This window comes from Nomascus leucogenys, chromosome 4 (assembly GCF_006542625.1).
Source record: "Nomascus leucogenys isolate Asia chromosome 4, Asia_NLE_v1, whole genome shotgun sequence".
Taxonomy (NCBI): Eukaryota; Metazoa; Chordata; class Mammalia; order Primates; family Hylobatidae; genus Nomascus; species Nomascus leucogenys.
This window is the reverse complement of record NC_044384.1, coordinates 1,042,495-1,068,517: the sequence shown is the minus strand read 5'-3', so window position 1 is coordinate 1,068,517 and position 26,023 is coordinate 1,042,495. Positions and strand designations below refer to the sequence as shown.

Below are 26,023 nucleotides of genomic sequence, written 5' to 3'. Positions count from 1 at the left end.
CGGGTGCCTGTAGTCCCAGCTACTCAGGAGGCTGAGGCAGGAGAATGGCGTGAACCCGGGAAGCGGACCTTGCAGTGAGCCAAGTTCGCACCACTGCACTCCAGCCTGGGCGACAGAGCGAGACTCCGTCTCAAAAAAAAAAAAAAAAAAGTCAGATTGTTTTTTCATACTATTTTTCTTCTCCTTATCAAATAGACCAAATAGCTTTCAAGCTATATAAAATTTGTATTATAATGTTGCTTTCAATCAAGAATTCTTAGCTTTAGAAATTGTTTGTGTGATTTTTAAGTAATTAAAGTTATCTTATTGCCTAGTGGTTTTCAGTAGACTACAAATGTACTGAATTTTTGTATCTAACAGTTTTAATACTATTTTATTGCTTTTTAGTTTCAGTTTGAAAAAAATCTGATAATACACTGTTTATTATAATAAGAATATTTTAAATCTTAGATATGATAGAAATCCTAAGTGTTAATATATGCAGCATATCCCAGCTTGAACACTGGCAGCTGGGTGCTTGTCAGTACAGCATGGCGGGTTGCTCATGGCATCATATTGACTGTGTATTAACACAGAATATTCTGTTGGGCTGTGAGCTGATTGTTTAGAATGTAAATGAAGCTGTTGATGGATCTGATGACTGATGGCTTAAATTCCAATTAATCAATTGCTTCATCTTTCTTAATTCAGATCAAATATCTCCAGAGTGCACACAATTCTTTTAGTGGTATTAAGAGAAATTAATGCTTTAGAACTATTTTTCATCAATCTCTTATAAGTGCCAATATCTTTTTCACTTGTCTCCTAAGTGATGACATTATATTTTAAGTGTTTGGGACATACTATAGTACCTCAGCTGTCACTTGTTAGTGGGACGGGGTGGTGGTTAAATGACACTGTACTCATCCACATGGTCTCTGTAGTGCTATTCATCTTGCTACCAGCTTGAAAATTTCATGCAGAGTCATTAAATCATATAAATGATTTAAAAATTAAGTTTAATGGCGGACGATCTGGTATCACAAATGCAAAGTCAATGCCTATCTTTCTTTTGTTGGCTGTATACCCTAGCCCATCTCTTTCAGAGCTACTGGATTTGTGGGCTCTGTATGAGGTCTACTAATATTACAGGGTAACTTATTATGCGATATGACAGACTCGTGTTCCAACGGTGTCCCGTCAGTTTCTTCAGCACACTTGATGCACCCTCCTATGTGACACATACACGAGTTGATCTTAATTTAATTGTCATTAAGCCTATCCTTTCCTGTTGACTCTTGTCGATTGTATAAAATAAAATCAAGTATTCATAAGCAGTCTGTAATAGGATATAAGCAGACCAATTTAATACATTTTTTGCTGAGCCTTAGCTGGCGTCAGTTGTAGTGAGTGCTTTCTGTTAAAAAATTATTACATGTAGTTCTTGTGAAACAAGTCAAGCTGGCCATACTTCTGATTCGCTAGAGTTCATTCTTTCTCTCTTTAAACCACCTCAGTTATTGCAAGGTTAGTATTTTTAACTGTACTTAATTTGAGTAAAAGTAATAACATGTTGTTTTTCTCTAAGTTTAAAAAATAGCATATGATTTAACATGAGGCATGTCTTTTTAAACAAAGGCAGCTATTTTTTCAGTGTTTAATAAGTTTACAGAAATGTAGATACTTATTTCACTTTTAGAAACACAGAATGCAGGAAATTTATGAGACTCCAGAGATTGTCACTTGTTTTTTCTTTATGTAAAGAAAATCTAGAGCAGAGTGCATGGCACTGACATCTCACAGATGTGTCGGAGTCTAGAAGCTAGTCCATTTCATGTTACTTTTATATTTTATATCAGAGCATTCACTCATACACAAAGGGGAAAATTCAATCTAGAAAAAAACTGTAACTTTAAAATAACATGCACCGCAAACTTTCTCGTACTGCTTCTTAGTTGAAACCAGTGAGCTTGTGCAATATACTTTTTTATAATTCTTTTGACAAATAACCCATAACATGGTTTATTTAAATATATGTATGTGTGTGTGTGTGTGTGTGTGTATGCGTGTATAATATATGTCTCTAAAATCCCTAAAATTAACCTCAATTGTTCAGTTATTTACCTTTAGGAATACTTGTTTTAATATTTTTATATTTTATTTTATACACACACACACACACACACACACACACACACACACACGGGGAGACAGAGACAGACAGAGACAGAAAAGGTCTTGCTCTGTCCCAGACTGGAGTGCTGTGGCTTAATCATAGCTCACTGCAGTCTCGAACTCCTGGGCTCAAGTGATCCACCTCAGTTTCCCGAGTAGCTGGGACTACAGGTGCTTGCTACCATGCCCCACTAATTTTTTATTTTTTAGTTTTTGTAGAGATGGGGTTTTCTCATGTTGCCCAAGCTGGTCTTGTACTTCTGGGCCCAAGCCATTCTCACGTCTTGGCCTCCTAAAGTGTTGAGGTTACAGAAGTGAGTCACTATGCCCAGCCCTATATTTTTTAAAGTATATGTAATCAGTTGACGTCTCAGATATAACTTTAATTGATAACGCCGATAACTGGAGAATCTTTTCATGGCTCTTGATCTTTTTGTGCCTTAGACAGGTGGGTTAATGTCTCTGTATTTCCCAGACTCCATTTTAACAATGATAATTCCCATAGTACAGGGTAGTTAAAAGGATTAAAAATAGAATTGGTGGCCGGGCATGGTGGCTCATGCCTGTAATCCCAGCACTTTGGGAGGCCGAGGCAGGTGGATCACGAGGTCAGGAGATTGAGACCATCCTGGCTAACACAGTGAAACCCCATCTCTACTAAAAATACAAAAAAAAAAATCAGCCGGGCATGGTGGTGGGCACCTGTAGTCCCGGCTACTCGGGAGGCTGAGGCAGGAGAATGGTGTGAACCTGGGAGGTGGAGCTTGCAGTGAGTCGAGATCGTGCCACTGCACTCCAGGCTGGGCAACAGAGCGAGACTCCGTCTCAAAAAATAAAATAAAATAGAATAAAATTGGTGAGGTGGTTACATAGATAGGGCAGATTTAGGCACTGAGTTGCTAGAAGCTACAATTAGTTGAAAATGCGTCAGCTAGGAGAGAAAAACATTTAATATTTGTGTAGAGTAAGAGACCACAAGAATGCTCAGTAGCATGCGGAAATACTTTTAGGAGGTTCAGAGGGGGAAATTGAGGGTATTATGGATGTGGATTTGCGTGGACATTTTAGTTGTAGAATGTTCTGTGGAAAGGGTGGGCTGGACTAAGCCTTGTGAAGATCTGTTCTTACATAATCTACTTAATGATTTCTCCAAATTTGAGAAACAACTAGCTACCATGATACGAGTTCCCAGTATATGACACTCATGACAGGCTTTCACGTATTTTCCCTGAATTTTACAACATAACTCCAGGGTAAGTCTTAAACAGATAAAAAAAACTGAGGTCTAACAAGGTCAATTTACTTGAAAGGGAGCATTGAGTAGTCAGTTACAGGGCTGGTGTTCAGCTTCTGACTGTCTGGCTCTGCCTACTCTGTTAATGCCAGCTTTGGGATGGAAGCCTCTAGAGCAGGCATTCTTACCTCTACCTAGAACTGTTGGTGCTTTGGGCCCGATATGTCTCTGCTGTGGTGGGCAGGTCTGTCTTCTGCACTGTTGGGTGTTGAGAATATTCTTGTTCTCATTCCACCAGAAGCCAGTAGCATTCCCCTAACTTCCTTTCCAGTTGTGAAAACCAACAGTGTCTCTAGAAGTTGCCGAATGTAAATTGTCCCTAGTTGAAAACCTATGGAGGGCTTTTCGTCCATTGAAGAGAATCTCTAAAATTAACCTTAATTGTTCAGTTATTTACCTTTAGGAATACTTGTTTTAATATTTTTCAGAGACCTTCTTTCTCAGTGAGAACAGATTGAGTCTGCAGAAATTGAGCCATGGCCTATTACCTTCCTCTCTACCCCAGCTCCATGTGCAGGAAGCTCTACTCTAAGCCCATGCAGCCAAAAAGTCAGGGGCTCTGTCTTCCTGCACTTTCTAGGCTACGGCTGCAGCCCCACCCAGGAGGGATTGGCCATGGTTCTTATTTTCCCCAGACTCATGTTGCAGAAGCCCAATTCCTGACAGGCTTGGCCTAGGGCACTAACACAAAGTAACCTAAAGTGGACTAGATTCTAGACTCTACCTGGGTTCCTGAGCATTGTATCCCAGTGAGTCCCAGCCCCAGCAGCTTGTAAGGCAGAGGTGACAGTGCTGGAGGGGCTACACCACAACCCCATCCCCAGTGCCCACTCGATGACCTGAGTATCCCTCCTGGTAGAGCTGGCTGCTGTCCTGTCCCCAGCTCCAATGCCATACTCCAGAGGTTCTGCCCAGGGTGAGACAGGTCCTAAGGACTGAGATGTCTGCAGCTTTACCTACAGACTTTGTTTGAAAAATAGCCTGGCAGAGTTCATTTCTGAGGATGTCGTTGAGAACACTGGAAAGCTTGCTGGCCACCATTTCAGAGGGCAGAAACAGCAGCCCAGCCAGAAGCTTCATGGAGAGTCCTGGATCCAGTGTATCCTGGAGCCGGGAGACTGTATGCATGTGCTAGGCCCTCTCAGAAGCAGCTGCAGTGGGACTCGGGGCAAATGTGAAAGGACTCCCTGGGTGATGAACAGCCCTCCATGATGCCAGAGCTCACTGACCCAAGGGGCTTACTTAGAACCTCTGAGCTGGCCAAATGATGCATGGTCCTCTGTCCCCAAGGTGAGTCCTACAGTGCTGAGCTTACACATGACATCACAGGCCTCCCTGTCAGTCTGGAAGATGGTTTTTGCACCCAAGGTGATGGTCCCAGGAGTCAATGGAGAAGACCTCCAAGCCACCCATCCCTGACTGAACACGGGCAAAGTCATGAAATCCCTGAATTGTGAGAGGTCTCTAAGCCACACACAGCCAGTGATGAAGCTTGGAAGTCCAAATAGCTAAGCCAGCCTGAGCACCTCCCTTTGTCACAGGATCTTTGGTGTGTCGCTTTTCCAGCCAGAAACCTCTATGGCCCGTGGAGCCTTTGTCCAAGTTTTGCTTAGGCCCGCTGGGCTCATTCTGCCTACTTGGCCCAGCAGGCTTCACTTAGCTTGTGCTGCCGGCCCGGATCCCAGGCCTGCCGAGGGCGAGCCCAGAACAGAGTGGCAAGGGGTGTGTGAGCGAGCGTGGAGTCTGGCCACTGCACCCAGCCAGGCATGCTGGCTGTGGCAGGGCAGGCAGCTCCAGGTGCTGGCTGTGTGTGAGGCTGTGGCCAAATCAGGTGCTCTGTAAGCGGCTTTCACTGTGGGCACCAGGAAACATGGTGGCCCCAGGAGACTTGGAGACGCTAGGAACCGCAGAGCCCCAAATAGGATGTCACAGCCCTGGCTCAGTGAGCCGTTAGGTCTGGGCTCTCTGAAGAGCCACAGCTCTTCTCTCCTTCTCATTGCTTGCAGTAAGGCAAGTGGCAGGGCGTGTTTCTGCCCTGTTTGTGTTACAGCTCTTTCATTCCCACCATTGAGCTGGTCTCAAGTTCTTGTCCCGCATCCAGGAAGAACAAGGTATATGGACAACTGGAGGGTAAGCAAAGCAAAGAGGTGGTTTATTGAGCAACAGTACAGCTCTCAGGAGATGCTAAGTGGGTAGCTTCTCTCCACAGGCAGGTCCTCCCGATGATTGCAGCTCTCAGTGGAGAGGAGACCCGGAGTAGGTAGCTCCTGTCAGCAGGCAGGTCATCCTGTTGAGTGTGCAGCCCTCAGTAGACAGGGGACCTGGAGTGGGTAGCTTTTATCCACAGGCAGGTTGGCTCGTGGAGTGTGCAGCCCTCAGTGTAGAGGGGACCCGGAGTGGGTAGCTCCTCACAGCTAGTAGTCCGAATTTCTGTGTGAGTCTGGCTGAAACTGGCTTTTTTATGGACTTAGAAGGGAGGAAGTGCATGCTGATTGGTCCATGGGCAGCCATTGGCGGGCCTAGAAAAAGCACTATCCGATTGGCTGTGTGGTCATCAATGAAGTCCTCATTTCCGGCAGTGGACCTCACTGGGAACTGGCAGCCCAGCGTCCAGGCTTCAGGTTGTTCTGGCTTGAAGGTGGGGTTTCACAGGGGACCTGCCCGTTTTTGCCCAGGAACTTGTCGGACTCCCACCATCAACATGTCATGTATGGTGCCCAGGCTGTTTGTCCTAAGGGGTGCCTGCAGGCCTGCCCCGAGCCACCTTCCCGTGCTTGTTGGCGCCTAAAGTCTGGAGGGGGCCAAGCCGGCAGAGTACCGGGAACGTCAGCACTGCCCCGAGCACATGCATCCCTGCCAACTCGGAAGGGGATGGGGATCCTGCCAGCTCCGTGGAGCATGCAGCCCTGGGCACACCTCCCTCATTGCAGCTGGCGTCCTTGCAGCCGCCACTCCAGAAGGGCCACTGCTGCCATCACATTGACTACAAAGTGGTTTACGTGGAGCCAGGAGCAACCTCCGGAAAGCCAAGAGAAATAGGAGACTTGGCGGTGGCAGTTCAGCCTGGCGACTGCAGAGTCTGAGCAGGGGGTCCGTGGCTGCATCCTGCGGGGGGATAGATTTCCTAGGAGTAGTTCAGCCCAGTAACTATAAAAAATAAACAAATGACTGAAACAACAAACAACCCAAATAAGGTTTTTTGTTTTGTTTTGTTTTGTTTTGTTTTACATTCGTGTACTGCAGTTGCAACTGTTGAGTAAGTCGACTCTTGGTTGAATTGCTGAGGTGGAGGGCTGAGCTATGTGTTCTTGTATAACGGGTTTGGAGTTAGATGGACCTAATCATGGCACTCTTCACTCACTTGGGAGACCTTGGGGTACTTTACCTCTAAGCCTAAAATAGGGACAGTTTTTTCTTCTGTCTCACAGGACATCAGATATTGCAGATAGGCCATGATTGGCACCTCATAAGTAGATGCTTAGTAAATTTTAGTAGCCTTCCCCTTTTTGGGGGAGAAAGAAGTGACTTTCCAGTAGACATGTAAAGCTCCATACATTTTTTGAAGAAGGGGTAGCTGTGGGCAAGTTTGGAGTACAGTATAGAATAAATTCCATTACTCCTTCCTTAATTTGGAATGCTATGTCTGTTTCTCCCCTGACAGTCTTTGGGAGGTATTTTCTCAATGAGCCAAGCCCCCAGTGTGTGCTTGTATTAAATCTCTTCCATGCCTCATTCTTCTCCTTGCCACATTATCCCTGTCCTTCTCTCTCCTCCTCTCCAGCCCCCATTGTTCTCTCTGATCTTGGCCCTTTGGCCTTTGAGGTTCGTGACAGAAAAGAGCATCATGCTTGCAGAGGCAGCATATTTGCAGAGGCGCATCCTGCCTCGTTGAGGAGACTTTGAGAAGACCTGATACAGGCTGTTGTCGGTCATCTACTTCCTGTACAGTGGAGGCATTTTCCTATGACGGGTGCCTAAAGGGCTTCCACCCTGTCTCTGGAATGGGACTTTCCGTATCCTCCAAATGGTGAACAGTGAGTTTTCTTGGTGATTTCTGAGGCTGGGCTATTTGTATGGTCAACCCCATACTATTAATGGGTCCTTCTAGAACCTCTTATTTTCTCTTTCACATTTGCTTGTCTGTCTTTACTTGTTAGACTGCCACCTAACACCGTTAAGGTCAGTAGGAAACTTGGTAGCTAGAGTAATGCTTTCAGTATAGCGAGTGTTCAGTAAATATTGGTGAAATATGTGAGAGCATGCTGTGTGTCACCTGTGTTGAGGAAGAGCCTGGCTGGACTGTGTGAAAGCCATGAGTCTTCACACACAGTTTCTGGACTCAACGTTCCCACGGAGTGTTTTTGGACATTTCCTGTAAAATCTTCATCAAGTCTTCATTTGCTTTCTTCAAGATAAAAGTAAACCTTTTCTTAACATACCTTTTCTTAACCATTATTTAGTTATATATTTGTTTTTTTAATTATGAATACTTAATAGTATTAGTTTAACCATTTTGAATTATTTTGACCATTATATCATAGTATTTCAGCTGCTTTTTGCATTAGGTGATCTTTGTCAGACTTTATTAGATATATAAAAGCTTAGTCATTTCTGTGGGAAGAATGTTTCCTGAATGCTGAATGGCTTAGAAATGACCACAATCAGAAGTTTTAGGCTGTTTACTACATGGCTGTGACCTCTAAGCAGTGAGGAGCTTTGAAAGACTGTTTACCTATTTTTTCGTTTTAACAGTAAATTACAAAGTTATCTTACGGCTTCCAGCAAAGTTACAAAATTACCTTACAACTCCCCAGTACTTAAAGTCATACTGTCATTACTGTTACTGTGTACGAACTTTTCCTTTAATGCTTCCGTTTTGCTGTGGTGATCACTTGCAAGCTGACTGAGCTCGGACTGTCTCTTGCTCTGGGCAGAGGGAAAGGCCAGGAGCTCTGTTATGGCTGACGTTGGCTGCCAAGGTAGGGAGGAGCTGCAGCCGGCCAGTAACTTTCATGCACTGGCTCTGTCGGATGAGCACAAGCTCATGTCAGGTACTCCCCAGAGCCACACTGGGCCTGGGTGGCATCGATTCCTAGTGTGATTCTGAATGAAATTGATGAATGGGAGCAAACAGTGATAAACAGGGTGGAGAACTCTCCTAGAATGGCAGTGGGAGCCAAGAACAATTGAGATGAGTCTCCTCCTCTGTAGGTGTTGAAATAGTTACAGTGTGCTTCCTATAGTGCAATATTTAGAGGTTAAGTCCAGTTACTTGCATTATTTATCTCTTTACTGTGAACACCACATGTTTGAGTCATACTTTTAGATTGGTCTTTTCATTATTTAAACGTGTTTTAAAAACAGATTTTTAATCTCTGAGTTTATAATACGATTTTTATGTCATTCTCTATAATTTGTTTGGGAAAGCATCTTAACATATTTTTTAGGTTTCTGGAATCAAATTTTATATTGTGTTGGAATTGTTGTTTCTGAGTTTAAACATTTCCATCAATTGCTGGAAAGGCTGGGGTGTGAAGGCCCCCTTCTGGTCCAGTGTGGTGTCAGAGGTCTCTCCTGCATGTCAGATTAGTTCATCTGCTGAGCTACTTGATTATAAGCATTAGCCAGTATAATACTGAGTTCTGAAAACTAGACCCTACCTGATTGTGATGCCAAATTTATTCAGTCTATTAAGTTGTAGGCACTAAAACACATAGTACTTACTGCCTGAATCTTGCTTTCAAAACTTGGAGGAAAAACCATTTTCTTCCCTAGTTTCTTGTTTTTGCCTTGGCTGTGCTGTGCAGCTTTGCATGGTATGCTTCAGAATCTTTCTAAATTTTCTCAAGTTGTGCATGAAAGATTCTTTGCTAATGAGCATTATTTCGTTTAGTCTAATTGATGCCGCCTTCCCCTTATAGTGTTAAGTAACTTTGTTACTTAAAAACAGAATTAAAATTCAAGATTTGAAAGTATATTTGAAATATTTGAAACTTGATAGAGCTTTTTTATTAAAAATCTGTTTTTTAAAATCTAGATATATTTAAATCTGATTGTTGCTTCAGTACCATCATAGTATATTATTAGCACTGTTGAAATTTTGTTCATTTCCAAAATTTAAGACTGTTCATGTTTGAGAAAGGGTGTTATGAAGCAATTCACTTGTGAAATGTGAATATTTTTACACTAGTATAGTTGAGTTACATAGATACATATTAATAGGAAAGACAGATTGCAGTTGTATTAGCAACCTAAATTGAGAGCTTCAATTTGCTATTTAAAACTTATTCCTAGAGTGAACAACACCTTTTTTAAAAATACGTTTTATATTGAAATAATTAATGACTCCTGGGAAGTTGCAAAGATAGTACAGGGAGACCCCGTGTGTCCCCTTCACCCAGATTCCTCCAGTGGTTGACAACTTACCTGTAGTAGGATATCAGACCAGGATGTTGACACTGGTACAGTGTGTGCGCGTAAGGCTGTGTTATTTCATCTTGTGTGTGGGTTCCTATCACCACCAATGCAGTCAAGGTGCAGAACTGTTGCACCACCATGAGGATCGATCTCTCACCAGCCCAGTGGGCTCAGCCATCCCTCTGCTTCCAGCAGCCCTCACCCTGGGTAACCATGAATTTTTCTCCATTTCTATAAATCTGTCATTTCTGGAGTGTTACATAAATGAAATAAACCATTCATGACCTTCGGAGACTCGTTTTTTTTGTTTGTTTGTTTGTTTTTTTAGATGGAGTCTTGCTCTGTCACCCAGGCTGGAGTGCTATGGCGCGATCTCAGCTCACTGCAATTTCCGCCTCCTGGGTTCAAGCAATTCTCCTGCCTCAGCCTCCTCAGTAGCTGGGATTACAGGCGCACGCCACCACACCCGGCTAATTTTTATATTTTTAGTAGAGACGGGGTTTCACCATGTTGTTCAGGCTGGTCTCGAGCTCCTGATCTCATGATCCGCCCACCTCAAACTCCTGACCTCGCGATCCACCTTGGCCTCCCAAAGTGCTGTGATTACAGGCGTGAGCCACTGCGCCCGGCCTAGAGACTTTTTCTGCTTAGCACAACACCCTTGAGATCCATCCAAGTTGTTGTATATGTCAATAGTTTGTTCCTTTTTTACTGCTAACTAGGATTTCATGGATGGATGTACCACAGCATGTTTTAAACCATTCATCATTGTTGGTTGAAGTTTTTTGTTGTTTACAGGTTTTTGTTATAAATAAACCTGCTTTGAACAATTATGTACAGCTTTTTTGTGGACATAAGTTTTTATTTCTCCAGATCGATGTCCAGAAGTGGGGTTGCTGGTTTTTATGGTAATTATATGCTTGCTTTAAGACTGACAAACTCTTTTCCAGAGTTACTGTTTTGTTTTACATTCCCACCAGCAATGCCTGGGACATCTAGTTTTGTCACATTTGGCTGATGTTTGATGGTATGTGTAGCGGTGCTTCCTCATGGTTTGCGTGTGCCGTTCCGTTATGGCTGGCGACATTGAGCACGTTCTTGCTGCATGTTTGCCATCCTCAGGACTCTAGTAAAGTGTCTTTTCATGTCTTTTGCCCATTTTCTAATTAGATTTATTTTAAACTATTGATATTGAGAGTTCTTTATATATTCTACATAGGAGTCCTTTGTCAGATATGTGGCTTACAAATATTTTGTACCAGTTTGTAGTTTGTCTTTTCATCTTCTGCAAGGATCTTTACATATTCAAAGTATTTAATTTTATCAAAGTCCAACTGATTTTTTTAATGGGTTATGCCTTTGATATCCTGTTTAGGAACTCATCTTCCAGCCATATACCCTGAGGATTTCTTCCTGTGGTGGTTTTTTTTTTTTTTTTTTTGTCCAAAAAGTTTTACGTTGAGATCTGTGATCTGTTGTGAGTTAATTACTGTATAAGATGGAAGGTTTAGGTCAAGGCTTTGGGTTGTTGGGCTATGTATGTCCAAATGCTCTAGCGTCATTTATAGTGAAGACTCCATTCTCCATAAATTGCTTTTGTAAATGCATCAAAATTAGTTGCCATACTTGTATGCTGGGGGTACTCTTTCTGGGTTCTTTATTTTGTTCCATTGATCTGTGTTTCTGTTCCTTCTTCAGTATCAAACAATCTTGATTACTGCAGCCATCTGGTAAGTCTTAAAATCTGGTGGGCTGATTTCTCCCATTTTTTATTCCTTTTTCCCCCACATTGTTTTAGCTGTTCTAAACAACTTTTAGCTGTTTTAAACAACTTTGCCTTTCTATACACATTTTAGAATAATCTTGCCTGTATCCTTAAAGAAAGTCTTCATGGGACTATGATAGTCATGAAGTCTGCACCTGTTGGCATTTATGGGTGGTCGGGTTCTTCAGTTGCTAGTCTGAGATAAAAAGGGCAAGATGAAAACAGGAAATCACCATTGTCCTTTCTTGATACCCGAGGAATTGAGCTGGACTGCACTTTTCCTCCTCTTATAGAATCATCATCATTTTTAAAAATTTAATGTTCAGCATTTTTTGCTTTATTTAGGAAGAATAGGAAAGAGTACATCTGCTCTACCTTTCTGAAAGTAAACTTCCCTTAAAGGTTTTATTCATTTTCTGTTTTTTAAATTGGATCTTAAACTTTATTCTAGGAATTTTCACTGCATGAAGCTATAGTGTAATGGACTGCTGCGTCACCATTGTCCCCTGGAAGACTGCTCATTAAATGGCCAGTCTTGTTTCATCCGTATGTTTTATTTGGATGAAATCCTGTGTATAATTTGATTGCATTAACAGATTCAGCATTTACAAATTACAACCACAATTCCATTATCATACCATAAACGATTGAACAAGGATTTCTTAGATTAACACTTGGTGAGTCTCCCGGTTTCTGATTATCTCACACACCTCTTCTTACAGTTGATCTGTTCCAGTCAGGATGCGAGGGCCCTTCTCTTGCACTTGGTACAGGTGTCTCTCAAATCTGTTTTCTTCTAAAACAATTCCTTCTCTTTCTTTGTTTTTTATTTGTTGAAAAAACAGGGTTACTGGACATAGAGAATATCTGATATTCTAGATTGAGTGCATACACAAAACAACTATGTTATTAATTAATACATTCCTTTATATCCTGTATTTTTGTTAACTGGTAGGTGGATCTAAAGGGTTGATCATACTCATTTTCGGTTTTCTTTTAGCTTTTCATTTTTTTTGGTTAAAGAATACTACAGCAATGCCCCTGTATAGTCCTGTTTCTAACTCCAGGCAGATGTCTACATGTCTCTCTTTTAGTGATGAATAAATACAGGTGCTATCAACTGATCTTCCCAGTATAAAGTTCTTCATCAGGCCAGGCGTGGTGGCTCACACCTGTAATCCCAGCACTTTGGGAGGCTGAGGTGGGTGGATCACGAGGTCAAGAGATCGAGACCGTCCTGGCCAACATGGTGAAACCCTGTCTCTACTAAAAATACAAAACAATTAGCTGGGCGTGGTGGCACGCACCTGTAGTCCCAGCTACTCGGAAGGCTGAGGCAGGAGAATCGCTTGAACCCGGGAGGTGGAGGTTGCAGTGAGCTGAGATTGCGCCACTGCACTCCAGCCTGGCGACAGAGCAAGACTCTGTCTCAAAAAAAAAAAAAGAAAAAGAAAAAAAAAACATTCTGAAACCTCAAAAGTCACGTGGATGAATTCTCTCTGTGATTAAACTGTGAATTATGTTTTATACACTGCCTTTTATTTTTTAGGAGTTTTTTAAAAGTTTGGTGTAATTTGGCCTTTTAATTATATAAAATGTATCTGATTTTAAAGTGAACAGTAGAAGATATATTCAGAAGGCCTAGCATCTATTCCTGTTCCCTTCCTCCCTCTATAGGTATTATATACACATACATGCGTACACAGATATATGTGCACACACACAGAAGCATTTGCATGCATACAGATACACTGACACACAGGCGCACACATAGAAACACAGATTTGCATGCCCTCACATCCGTCACACAGATATGCATGCATGCGTACATAGGTACACATGTATGCACACAGATATGTTCACACACCAATATGCACACACACAGAAACACACAGATCCTCAGATACTTGTTCACAGTTATACATGTATATTATACACAGATACCCATGTACGCAAACATACACAAGCACACACAAATACATATGTACACATGCATGTGCACAGATATATGCTTATGCACACACAAGTTAGCCATGCATGCACACACACATATACATGCACACACACAGATACACACATAGATATATATCCACACACAGATGAACACGCATGTATACAGTTATATATGCATAGAGATCTGTATGGACATACACAAATTCTCTCTCCTCCCTCCCTAGTTCTTAACGATAATGTATTTTTCTATATATAATGCCCTGCACCTTACTTTCTTCATTTCACAGTCTATATCCTAGAGATCTTTCCATGACAGTGTACTGAGGTCATCTTGTTTGCTTTACTTTCTTCTCTCTGTATTGCCGTATGTGCTCTGTTTTATTCAGCTAGTCCTGTGTTTGTTCCCCTTTGTTTCACAACAGTCTTCTGTTATTATAAATAATGCTGCAAGGAGCAGCCTTGTGTGTACGTCATTTTGTGCTTTTGCTATTCCATCATTAGAATAGATTCTGAGAAGTGGGATGATAGCTTGGCCAAAAAGTAGTGGATTTTCGTAATAGAATATCTTAGCATGTTTGAAACTGGATAGGCCTGTGAGCATATGGTAACATTTACCTGGGTCTTAGCATTGTAGCTGTGCTTTTATGATTGAACATTTTTTATGATGGTAAATCTGATATTTTATTAGCAAGATAATACTATACACCGTTGGATATTTTTGTGTATTTGTTATTTTGTTATTATCAAAATGTACATTGAAAGTAGAAATGATCAATGCAGTTTTTCTAAAGTAGAAGGCTGATTAATGTTAAACCTTAATAGGCAAGAACAGCAAATAGGAAATAAGTGATTTAAAAAAATTTAATGGCCTACATCTTTTCATGAAACTTGTTTTGTGAATCAAGGAACATTGTGTAAAATAAAAGTTTTTAAGGATTTTTGTTCCTGGGAATATCTAGATTGTTATTTCTTTGTCCTACTGTGCCCTGGAGTTATTCTTTGATGGCACCTGTAGCTCAGGAAAAACCTTCTGTAACACAATTCAAGAGTGGTAAATTTTTATTCTCTACTTCCAAGGTTCGTGTTTTATTCGAACTGATCAACTAGATGGTGAAACTGACTGGAAGCTGAAGGTGGCAGTGAGCTGCACGCAACGGCTGCCGGCTCTGGGGGTGAGCAGCACCAAGACTACTCCATCCTTTTATCTTCAGTGGTAGTTTCCAGGGTTCACGTATATTCCTGTTTATACCAGCTAATTTATTTAATGCATTGAGAATTTGTTTTATAATTTCTTTATTCCTCATGAAGGTTCATTGAAGAATTGTGCCAAAATAATTTCTGTGATGTCTTAGTACATAATCAGTTTTAGGTAATTGCGAATTTTCCTTGACACTTAGGTTTTCTTTCTCCTTCTGCTCACCTTCCTCCCCTTCCTCCCTCTCCTTGCCCCCTTGCCCCTCTTCCGCCTCCTCCTCCTCCTCTTAATGTCCTTTTCCTTTTTCAATTTATTTTATTTTTTAAGTGATAGGTTGTCACTCTGTTGCCCAGACTGAAATACAGTAAGATGATCATAGCTCACTGCAGCCTCAAACGCCTGGGCTCAAGTGATGCTCTCTCCACAGCCTCCTGAGTAGATGGGAGTACAGGTGCACACCACCACGCCCAGCCAGTTCTTAATTTTTTTTTGTAGAGATGGGGGTCTTGCTATGTTGCGCAGGCTGGTCTTGAACTCCTGGCCTCAACCAATCCTCTCACCTTGGTCTTTCGAAGTGCTGGGATTACAGGTTTGAGTCACCCTGCCCAGCGAGAAATTTTTATTTCTTATTTGGCTGTTTGCCCCTCTCCTTTGCGATTTTCTATTGATGTTTGCCAATTAAAAAGTACATACGTGCTCATGTGTGTAGAATCTTTCAAATCAGTAAAACCAGATATTCACAAATGAATATCTGTTTTTAATTTTCACCTACTTAGGCACATAAAAGTGTTTTTCTTTCTTCTGTTTTCTCTCTGTACATCACATGGACTTCATTAGCCTTCAGGTCAGAAGCTCTATTTGAAAATTGTCCAAGCTGCTTCTCTGGGTCAGGCTTCTCAGTCAAAGCCAGGCAGTGAGGTGCTACTCAGATGATTTGTTTTCATGGATTTTTAATTTTCAGTGTTCTATGATTGTTTACTTAAATTATCTAGGATACTTTGCATAATTTATATGTTTAGAGTTATTACAACTTACATTTTTTCATGGTCAGTGAATGAAGGAAGGTAGGTTCTACTGGACCAACAGATGAGCAGATTGGAGAGGTCGGGCTGTTGACAGCTGCCTTTTACTTGCTTGGTGGTGGGTAGAGTCAACCAGGCAGCTATTAAATAGTGAAGTTATATGTCAGGGAGCAGCACCTCCTCACCTGAGGATGGGGCTGGGGTGTGTGTGCATGTGGCAGTTCCTGGATCACACAGTTTGGCTACCAAACTGTTTTCCAGAGTGGCTGTGCCATTCCCTGTCCTCACCAGCACCGGATGAGTGACCCAGTTTCTCTGTGTCCTTGCCGCCTTCAGTGTTGTCACCAGTTTTTATTGTAGTCATTCTGACGGGTGTGCAGTGATACCTTATCGTGGCTTCAGTTTGCGTTTCTGTGATGGCTGGTTGTGTTGAACATTGTTTCATGTGCTTGTTTGCCATCTGCTTGTCCTCTTTGGTGATGTATCCTGTTGACAGTCTCAGAGCAAAAGCATTCCGCCTTGATGTATAATGCTAGCTTCAGCTTGTTCAGGGAGTCTCTGTCAGGGTGAGGAAGTTCTTTCTAGTCTTAGTTTGCTGAGAGGTGTTTTCATGAGTGGGTGTTAGATTTTTCCAAAGCTTTTCTGTGTCTGTAGGGATGATCATATGGATATTCTCCTTTATCTGTTAATATGATGGTATGTGGACTGATTTCATATGTGTTACACCAGCCTTGTGTGATTGGCATAAACCTCACCTAGTAGACATACTGCATGTCTTTTTATTATGTCACAGTATTTGATATGCTGATATTTTGTTAAGGATGTTTTGTGCTGATGTTCATGAAGCATATGGATATGTATTGCTTTTGTTTAATGTCTTTAGTTTGATATCTGGGGGTAAGCTGGCCTTATAATGCGTTGGGGAGTCTTTTTGCCTCCTGTAATTTTAAAAATAGTTGGCATAAAATTGGTGTTATTTTTAAATGTTGAACAAATTCACTTTTGGAACTATCTGATCCAAGAGATTACTTTTTGGGAAAACACTTGATTGTGAATTGAATTTCTTTGGTATAGAGTTTTTTTTTTTATAGTATAGAAACGAAGTTTATTAATTTTTTGCACACAAAACAATAAACATTTTCTAAAAATACATACAAACAAAAAGATGCATATCAAACATATTAGGAAGGTTGCACATGGGAAGACGGGGAATAGAAATGGGAGGTGGGAATTAAAGAAAATAAATGAGAGAGGGACTTTGTATGGATCAATGATAATAACTCAATCCTCTATTTGACGAAGAAGGAGAAGGAAGAGGAAGAAAAAGAAAGTGGGATAAAGGATCAGAAAGGGAGGAAAATAGAAAAAATTAGAGTGTGACTCCAGGGTAGACCTGTTTTGTTGTCGCTGGGTTGGTTGGTTGGTTTGTCTGTTGTATTTTTCATATGTTTCGCCATGTTGGCCAGGCTGGTCTCGAACTCCTAACCTCAAGTGATCAACCCACCTCGGCCTCCCAGAGTGCTGGGACTACAGGCGTGGGCCACCACGTCCAGCCCCCACATTGTTTCTGGCCTCCGTGGTAGACCTCCCAGACGGGGCGGCCGGGCAGAGGCACTCCCCACATCCCAGACGGGGCGGCCGGGCAGAGGTGCTCCTCACTTCCAGATGGGGCCGCCGGACAGAGACGCTCCTCACTTCCTAGACGGGGTGGCGGCCGGGCAGAGGGGCTCCTCACTTCCCAGACGGGGCGGCGCGCAGAGGCGCTCCTCACTTCCCAGACGGGGCGGCCGCGCAGAGGCGCTCCTCACTTCCCAGACGATGGGCGGCTGGGCAGAGGTGCTCCTCACTTCCCAGACGATGGGCGGCCGGACAGAGGCGCTCCTCACTTCCCAGACGGGGCGGCCGGGCAGAGGCGCTCCTCACTTCCCAGACGATGGGCGGCCGGCAGAGGCGCTCCTCACTTCCCAGACGGGGCGGCCGGGCAGAGGCGCTCCTCACTTCCCAGACGATGGGCGGCCGGCAGAGGCGCTCCTCACTTCCCAGACGGGGCGGCCGCGCAGAGGCGCTCCTCACTTCCCAGACGATGGGCGGCTGGGCAGAGGCGCTCCTCACTTCCCAGACGATGGGCGGCTGGACAGAGGCACTCCTCACTTCCCAGACGGGGCGGCCGGGCAGAGGCGCTCCTCACTTCCCAGACGATGGGTGGCCGGCCAGAGGTGCTCCTCACTTCCCAGAAGGGGCGGCCGGGCAGAGACGCTCCCCACCTCCCAGACAGGGCGGCGGCCGGGCAGAGGCTGCAATCCCTGCACCCTGGGAGGCCAAGGCAGGCGGCTGGGAGGCGGAGGCTGCAGCGAGCCAAGACCACGCCACCACACTCCAGCCCGGGCAACACCGAGCACCGAGTGAGCGAGCCTCCGTCTGCAGTCCCAGCACCTCGGGAGGCCGAGGCGGGCAGACCACTCGAGGTCAGGAGCTGGAGACCAGCCTGGCCGACATGGCGAAACCGCGCCTCCAGCCGAAGGAGAAAAACCAGGCAGGGGTGGTGGCGCGCGCAGGCAATCCCAGGCAGCCCGCAGGGCAGGGCAGGAGAATCACGGGAGGCGGAGGCAGGGAGTCTGCAGCAAGCCGACTATACTCCAACCTGGGCCACAGAGGGAAGAAAGAAAGAAAGATACAAAGAAAGGAAGGGAGGGAGGGAGGGAGGCAGGAAGGAAGGAAGGCGAGGTTCTGCAACTTCAAAGGAGACACAAGAAGGGGCTACATCAAGACCAGAAAGAGGTGCTCCGACTATACTCCAACCTGGGCCACAGAGGGAAGAAAAAAAGAGAAAGAAAGAAAGAGAGAGAGGGAGAGAGGGAGGGAGGGAGGGAAGGAAGGAAGGCCTTTGGTATAGAGTTAATCAGATTTTCTCTTCATTGGAAATTTGTGTTTTTCAGAGAATTGGTTCATTTCATGTAAGTTAACAACATTAATGGCATAAAGTTCATAATATTCCGTTATTTTTTAGCCATTTTAGGATTGCTTCTTTCACTCCCAATATTGGTAGTTTGTCTCTTTTATCGATCATTTCAAAGAACTTGTTTTTGGTTTCATTGATTATCTTCATTGTTTGTTCATTTTCTGTGTTATTAATTTCTGCTCTCTATTTCCTTCATTCTACATAGTTTATGTATAATTTTTTTTGTTTCTTCCTCCTTAAGGTGGAAGTTAGACCTTTGATTTTATAACTTATTTTCTATTTATAAACTTTCAGAGCTGTAAACCTGTTTCCAAGCATTGTTTACCTGTGTCACACAAATTTTGATTTAGTTAAAAATAATTAATAATTTAGTTAAAAATCATTTTCATTTAGTTAAAAATATTTTCTAATTCCTTCATGATTCTTCTTTTCATCCTTGATTATTTGGAAATACACTGTTATTTGCTAAACAGTTGGGGATTTTCCCAATGTCTGCTAATTTATTGTTATTTAATTCTCTTATGGTCACGGAAGGTATTCTGTTCTATTTCAGTCCTTTCATATGTATTGAAACTTGTGATATGGCCCAGCATATGAACTCTCTGAGTCAGTATTCCATGTGAGCTTTAAAATAATGTTTGTTCTGCTATTGCCTGGATGTTCTGTAAATGTTCATTAGGTCAAGCTAATGGAAACTGTTGTTTAAAAAAATTTTATAGCTGTTTTCTACCATTCGTTCTCTGAATTACTGAAGAAGACTTTTAAGATCCCATACCTTTTGTAGATTGAACTATTTCTCCTTTTGGCTCTGTTACTTGTTCCCTTAACTATATTGAAGCACTGTTACTGGGTTCATACACTTTCAAAATTATTATATTTTGTTGAATTTGCCCTTTTTCATTATTCCTGGTAATATTCTTTGCTGAGACATCTATTTTGTTCTTCACTATTATAGTAATTTCAGCTTTTTTAAAATTAGTATTTACATGGTATATCTTCCATCAGTTTATATTTTATATATCTTTTTCTTTGAATTTAAAGTGTTTCTTAATGTAATAAAAGTAGGTACTGCTTTTTTTATTCTGAGAATTGCTGCATTTTTATTGTGTACATTTACGGTAATCGTTAATGTGGTTGAGCTGAAGTCATTTGACTTTTTAGGTTCCACTTATCCCATTTGTTTATTTTCTTCATCTTTTGGTGTTGTGTTATATTTCCATTTGGCTAATTAGCTATGTGCATTAGTTCTGTTTTGTGTCATTATCATGCTTCCAATGGGTGTTTTTAACTTATCACAATATTTCTCCATGTCACTTACGGTGTAAGAGTTGTGCACAGTAGATGTCCATGGCTTCCTTCCTATCCTTTGTATTTGTGTCATCTTACTTCTGCATATTATCAGCTGCACAGTGCATTACTGTTTTTTTGTTTAAAGTTGTCAAGCATATGTTAAAGATAGTAAAAAATGAAAACAATCTTTTCCATTTACCCATGTGTTTACCTGTTCTGAGACTTCTCTTTCCTGTGTGTTGATCCAAGTTTCCATTTACTGCCAGTTTCCTTTAGCTCTAAGAACTTCTTTCAGCGTGTCTTGTAGTGAAGTCTGCTAGAGATTGTCAATTTTTGTTTGTTTGAAAATTGTCTTTATTTTGCCTTTTTCTTTTCTTTTTTTGAGACAGAGTCTGACTCTGTCACAGAGGCTTAAGTGCAGTAGCACAATCTCGACTCACTGCAGTCTCCACCTCCTAGGTTTAAGCAATTCTCCTGTCTCAGCCTTCCGAGTAGCTGGGATTACAGGCATGTGCCACCACCACACCTGGCTAATTTTTGTATTTTTTTTTTTTAAGTAGAGACGAGGTTTCACCATGTTGGCCAGGCTGGTCTTGAACTCCTGACCTCAGATGATCCGCCCACCTCGGCCTCCCAAAATGGGGGATTAAGGGTGTGAGCCATTACACTGGGCCTATTTTGCCTTCACTTTTGAAGGATGTCTTGAAGTTTTCATTTGACAGTCTTTCTTTTTTATCTTTGCCTTTCAGAGCTTTTATTTCATCTTATGGCATCCATAGTCCTGAAAAGACGCTTACGGGCATTCTTACCCTGACTCCACTTTATCCTCTGTGCCTTTTTCTGTGGGCGTTTAGAAAGTCTTTCCTGTTTTGACTGGCTTTCAGGAATTTAAGTGTGATGATGCGTTTTCATTTGTCTTGCTTGGGTTTGTTGGGCTTCTTGTATCTGGAGTTTCATGGTTTTTATCCAGTTTCAAGATTTTCAGCCTTTATTTTTCTTATCTTTCCTTCTGCCCAAACCCCTCTGAGACATGACCAACAGAATTAGTCTAACTACTAATATCAAGTAAATTAGTCTAACTACTCATATCAAAAAAGAGTAAGAACTTCAATGACATGGGAACATCAAGTGGTTGGATTCCCACATGCCATTGATGCTCTCTTACTCTTTTTTTCCTCAGCCTTTTTTTTCCTTCTGTAACTCAATTTTGATAGTATCTGTTGCTCTGTCATTAAATTCACTAACATTTATCTTTTTCATTATCTAGTCTTCTGTTAAGCCCACCTAATGAATTTTGTTATTCCGAGTGTTGTAATCTCTGGATGTTCCATACGTTTCTCTCATTTTTGTTGTTTAAATACCTTTTCTATTCTTTCCTAATATGTATGTGGCTTCATTGGACTATTTCCACCATTTGTAATGCTTAATTCCATGTATGTTAACTCCTTTATCTCTGTCACTTTTGGGTATGTTTCTATTTAAATTTTTTGGCCCTCGTTATAGGCCCATACTTTCCTGCTTCTTTCCATGTCTGGTAATTTTTTATTGTATGCTGAGTGTATAAGTGTTACATTTAATGTCTGAGATTTTCATTTCTATCTGTAAAGCATCTTGATCTTTATTAAATTAAACAACTTCTGGGTCAACTTGATGTCTTCAAGGCTTGTTCTTAAATTTTGTTAGAGGCCTCGAGGCTCCTTTATTGGAATGCTAATTAATCCTATTGCTAGAGCATGATCCTGCTGGGATCCTGCTGATACCTACTGAAATCCTTGCTGGTTCACAGGTGCCTCTGAACTCTGAGTCAAAACTCAACTCTCCAACTCTGTAGTCCCTGCGGTTGGTTGGGGCTGGAGCTCTGTGGTTCTCCTTTGGCCAGACATACTCTTACCCTGTATGCTGTGTGTACTCATTTTCAGTAACACTCAGGTGGAACACTTTGCATATTTCTGCAATTCTTTTTCTTCCTTGCCCCTTCTCAGTATTTTGCAAATGCTAGCTGTCAGTTTCCCTGAATTCTGGTCTCAGTCTCCTAAATTCAGAAGAGCTGCCTCCCTCTGCCTGACTTCTGCCCTCTAAAGCGGTAAATCTCTTTACCTGGGCTTATGTGGGGCACGTGGCTTTGTTTCTCCTCTCCCTGGGGCACTGTATCTAGTGTCTGAAAATAGATACTTTATAAATATTGTCCATTTTCCAGTTGTTTTCATGGGAGGGCAAGTCTCATATTAGTTACCACAACATGGCTTGTAGAAGTCCTTGATTAATTTTTAATGAAAAGTATTAAGTTCCTTGTGGATGAAACAAACTGCATGACATTTCAAATTATAATTAAACTTGAACAAACAAACAGGTATTTGTTTATTGAGAATTTGCTTGTTGATAGGGATCTACCTGCTGGGAGGCCTGTGACCGCCCTGCAGAGCCTGGATGCCGGCCCTTCTGCCACCTTTAGATGTTCCTGCCCTCTCTTCGGGGGCATTCCTTTAAAAAAGAGGTGGACGTCAATTTTGAGTCCTGATTCTAATAGTAATGTGTGCATTGAAAATAATACACAAATCACAAAACAGAAAAAAACCTGCCAGTCTGCATTGGCTATCATGAGCATTTTGGTATCAATCCTTTCTGACAGTACCTTCCCCTAGCCACATTCTTGCATGGTTGGATCATGCTGTATATCACTGTTTTTTCTAGTTTATTCAACAATATGCTGTGGGTCATCCTTTCATGTTAGGAATTGTGTATCCTTGCAAGTGTTTTATTAGCTGCATAGTTTCTGATAAATTATAGCTTCCGTAGCTGACCTGATATTGGTAAATTTAAAAGTTATCATTTTGAAATTCTAGATTAAAAAAATAAGCATATTTCAAGAATTTTAATGATTTGGCCAAAATGCTCTTCAGAAGACTACACAGCTTATCTACTGTGTATTAATTAATCAATTAATCTTTCACTGTTTTCCGATCTGATAACTGTAACAATGGTATCCCATTTAAGTTTACATTTGTTTAGTTTTTTAATGTGTGAGGTTGAAGATAATTCTTACCTAAGAAAGTGTATTTCTCCTATTTTTATTTTCTAAGTCTGTTCGTGTTATCTGCTAAAGTTTGTTAATAATTTTTTATTTTCCAATTTTTCTGAGTACTTTCGTTTATAGTTTCTGTTGCCCATATAAAAGTTCAGTGTATTTATATAATGTGACCTACCAATATTTTTTAAATGATTTCTGCTTTTTGGTTTTATGCTTTGACTATTTCTACTCACTATTTTATTTTAAATAATTAGTTTTAAAATAATTCCTGCTTTACATACAAAATCTGATTACCATTTTTGGGGGGAGTTTTTTTTTTTTTTTTTAGTTTAAAGTTAAAAAAAAAAAAAAGTCAGTCAGTTGCACCAGTACCATTCACTGAAGAACTTTTTTGTTAGATTTTTATTTTTGCACAAATTTAATATCGTCCCCAAATGGTTATACAATTCTAATTTCTCAACATCAGGGTATGAGCGTATCTGTTTCTCCATAACTTTACCCAGTACACATTGCAAATATATTCTCCAATCTGTTTCTTAACTTCTGGCCTTATAATATCTTTGCTATGTAAATATTTCAACTTTTATTTAGGTAAATATTTATATGTTTTCTTTTATTGTTTATATGTTTTTCTTTATGCATTTATAGGCTTTGTCTTGTGCCAGGAGGCTGTTTGCCCACCAGTATTCATTTATCATTTTAGCCACTTTTAAATGTTTGTCAGTAGGTGGAATCGAAAAGTGAGATCCAAGTAATTTGCATTTACAGTATTATAATTATTAAAATAGTTCCTACAGTTCCATCTGATGCACAAAGACCTAGGAGAGGGAAGTTGAATTGTTTCACTTGGTATGTGTGGCTAAAGAATTGTTTTAGAGTTAAGGTTAAGTAGGTTTTTTTCTTTTTTTTTTAAATTTCATGTTATGAGCTGAGCAGAATCATGCGTCACTCCAGCCTGCATCTTCTGTGTCATCATTTCCCTCCTCAGCCCTTTCTCATCCTCGCTCTGCTTCCCAGGGTTTTCGACTTGCTTTTTTTTTTTTTAATGTTGTGAAATAAGTCTGTTCTATTATCTTATTACTTGACATCTAGCTTATTATTCTCATACTATTTATTAAGAAGTTTTATCATAGAGACATTCTTGTAGCCTATTGACTTTCTAATGTAATTGGAACTGATTGCTGGGTTAGTGCTACTGTTTCATGGTTACATATTTCCTCCTTGTGTCCTTCTTTTTCTTGTGTACATCCTCAAGTAATCTCTGCAGAACTAAAGGGATAATATGAGTCCTTAAATGACTGGAGGGGATTTTGGTTGGCTGTAACACTTGGACAAAAGCCTCACCCTCTGCATCCTCCTCCTGAAGAACCTTCCAAGAATTCTAGAGTCACTGGCAGTAGGCAGCTTGGGAGCAAGTCACACTAAATGATAATTTTCTAACAGATTTAATTTTGCTAAGTGTAGTAGAAAAGAAAGTACAGAATCAAAACACTACATTAGAAAAAATTTGTCTGGAAAAAAAAATCCAGCCAAGCAAGAATATTGGTACATGATTCCGTTAACATACAATTCTGTACAAGCGATCAGCGGGTGATAGAGGTTAGCAGTGCAAGGATAGGCAGGCTGCATGGGGCATGGGGATACTTTTGTGAGTAATGGAAATGTTCAGTATCTTGAGGTGGTGATGGTCACAGGCATACACATATATCAAAACAAAATGGTACACTTTAAACGTGCAGTTATTGCATGTAAATCACACCTTATGAAGTAGTTACAATTTTTCATACTGTTATCTGTAACTTTGAGTAATGCTCTTTGCCATGATTATAGGAAGTGACATTTTATTATCTTCAGTATTATAAGGATGCTTTCTTTATTAGTAACAGATATATACACATAATATAAATTCAAAAATATTTACAGAATTAAAATAAACAATTCATACAATGCAACTTTAAAATTTTTGTGGCCAGTACACTTTGATACAGAGTCTGATTAAAGATTTTAGTGACATAACTATATGGTAAATGAAAACATTTTAATTTTTGCTGTGACCACACCACCAAAAAGCAGTATATCCTAGGAAAAAAGGAAGTTCAACTGAATATCTAATTCATTAATCAATTTTATATTTTAGCTTCACATAACTTGGCATATTAGGTATAGATCCTTTTTCCATAGAGAAGAAAGCTCTGATTTCATTATGGATATGGGCAAGGCAATTGAGTTTTTCATGTAATAGCTTATGCCCATAATCGTCCCTCATTCTGTGACATTCGTGTCTCTCGTGGTGTAGATCTGAGGGTCTTCTGTGTTGTGAGCTGTTTGTTGTATCACAGTTGTGTCACATCAGACTGTGTCCATGGTGATAGCCAGGCTGAGTAAACTTAGAGACCTAAGAACTTGTCTGAAAGAGCTGAGGACACAGCCAAGAATAACCTTTGTCAATTATGTTATATTCTCAGAGACTTAATATGATCAGAGAATTAAAATTTCAGAGTCGTGTAATAATAACTGTGCTGCAGAGCCTGTAATGGCAGGTGCAGTTTCTTGTGGCTTCATAGCTGTCTAGAGGCACAGTTTTCAGGCATTGTAGACATTTGGGAAATATGTTTCTGGCTTTTGTGATCAAACACATTTATTAACAACCACAAGGCCACAGTAATTTTCAATAAATCATGACATGCTGATTTATTTCAAAAGATCCATATAGCAGTAAACAATGCCATTTACATTTAATTAGTTTTATTGAACAAAAGGCAATTTTATTTGTAATGAACCACATGTTATGATTAAGGATGTATTTTAATGACCTTTAAGTAATGCGAACAAATGTTGCCCTTGACCTCACAGCAGAGGCTTTCCTCCGTTATTGAAAACTTTAGAATGATTTTTAAATTATCGTGAAAAGCTTTGAATGACATTCTCATTATTGTGCCATTTATT

General features: G+C 40.9%; 1 protein-coding gene across 4 annotated transcripts in view; it reads left to right on the top strand.

Moving 5' to 3' along the window:
- Nucleotides 1-26,023, top strand: part of ATP9B (ATPase phospholipid transporting 9B (putative)) — a 302,366-nt gene that overhangs the window by 88,256 nt on the left and 188,087 nt on the right. For all 4 annotated transcript variants that reach the window (XM_003280182.4, XM_030810244.1, XM_030810246.1 and 1 more), the window contains one exon: nucleotides 14,661-14,755. In XM_003280182.4, coding sequence (XP_003280230.2) covers nucleotides 14,661-14,755 — 95 coding nt within the window. The remainder of the gene's footprint in view (nucleotides 1-14,660; nucleotides 14,756-26,023) is intronic.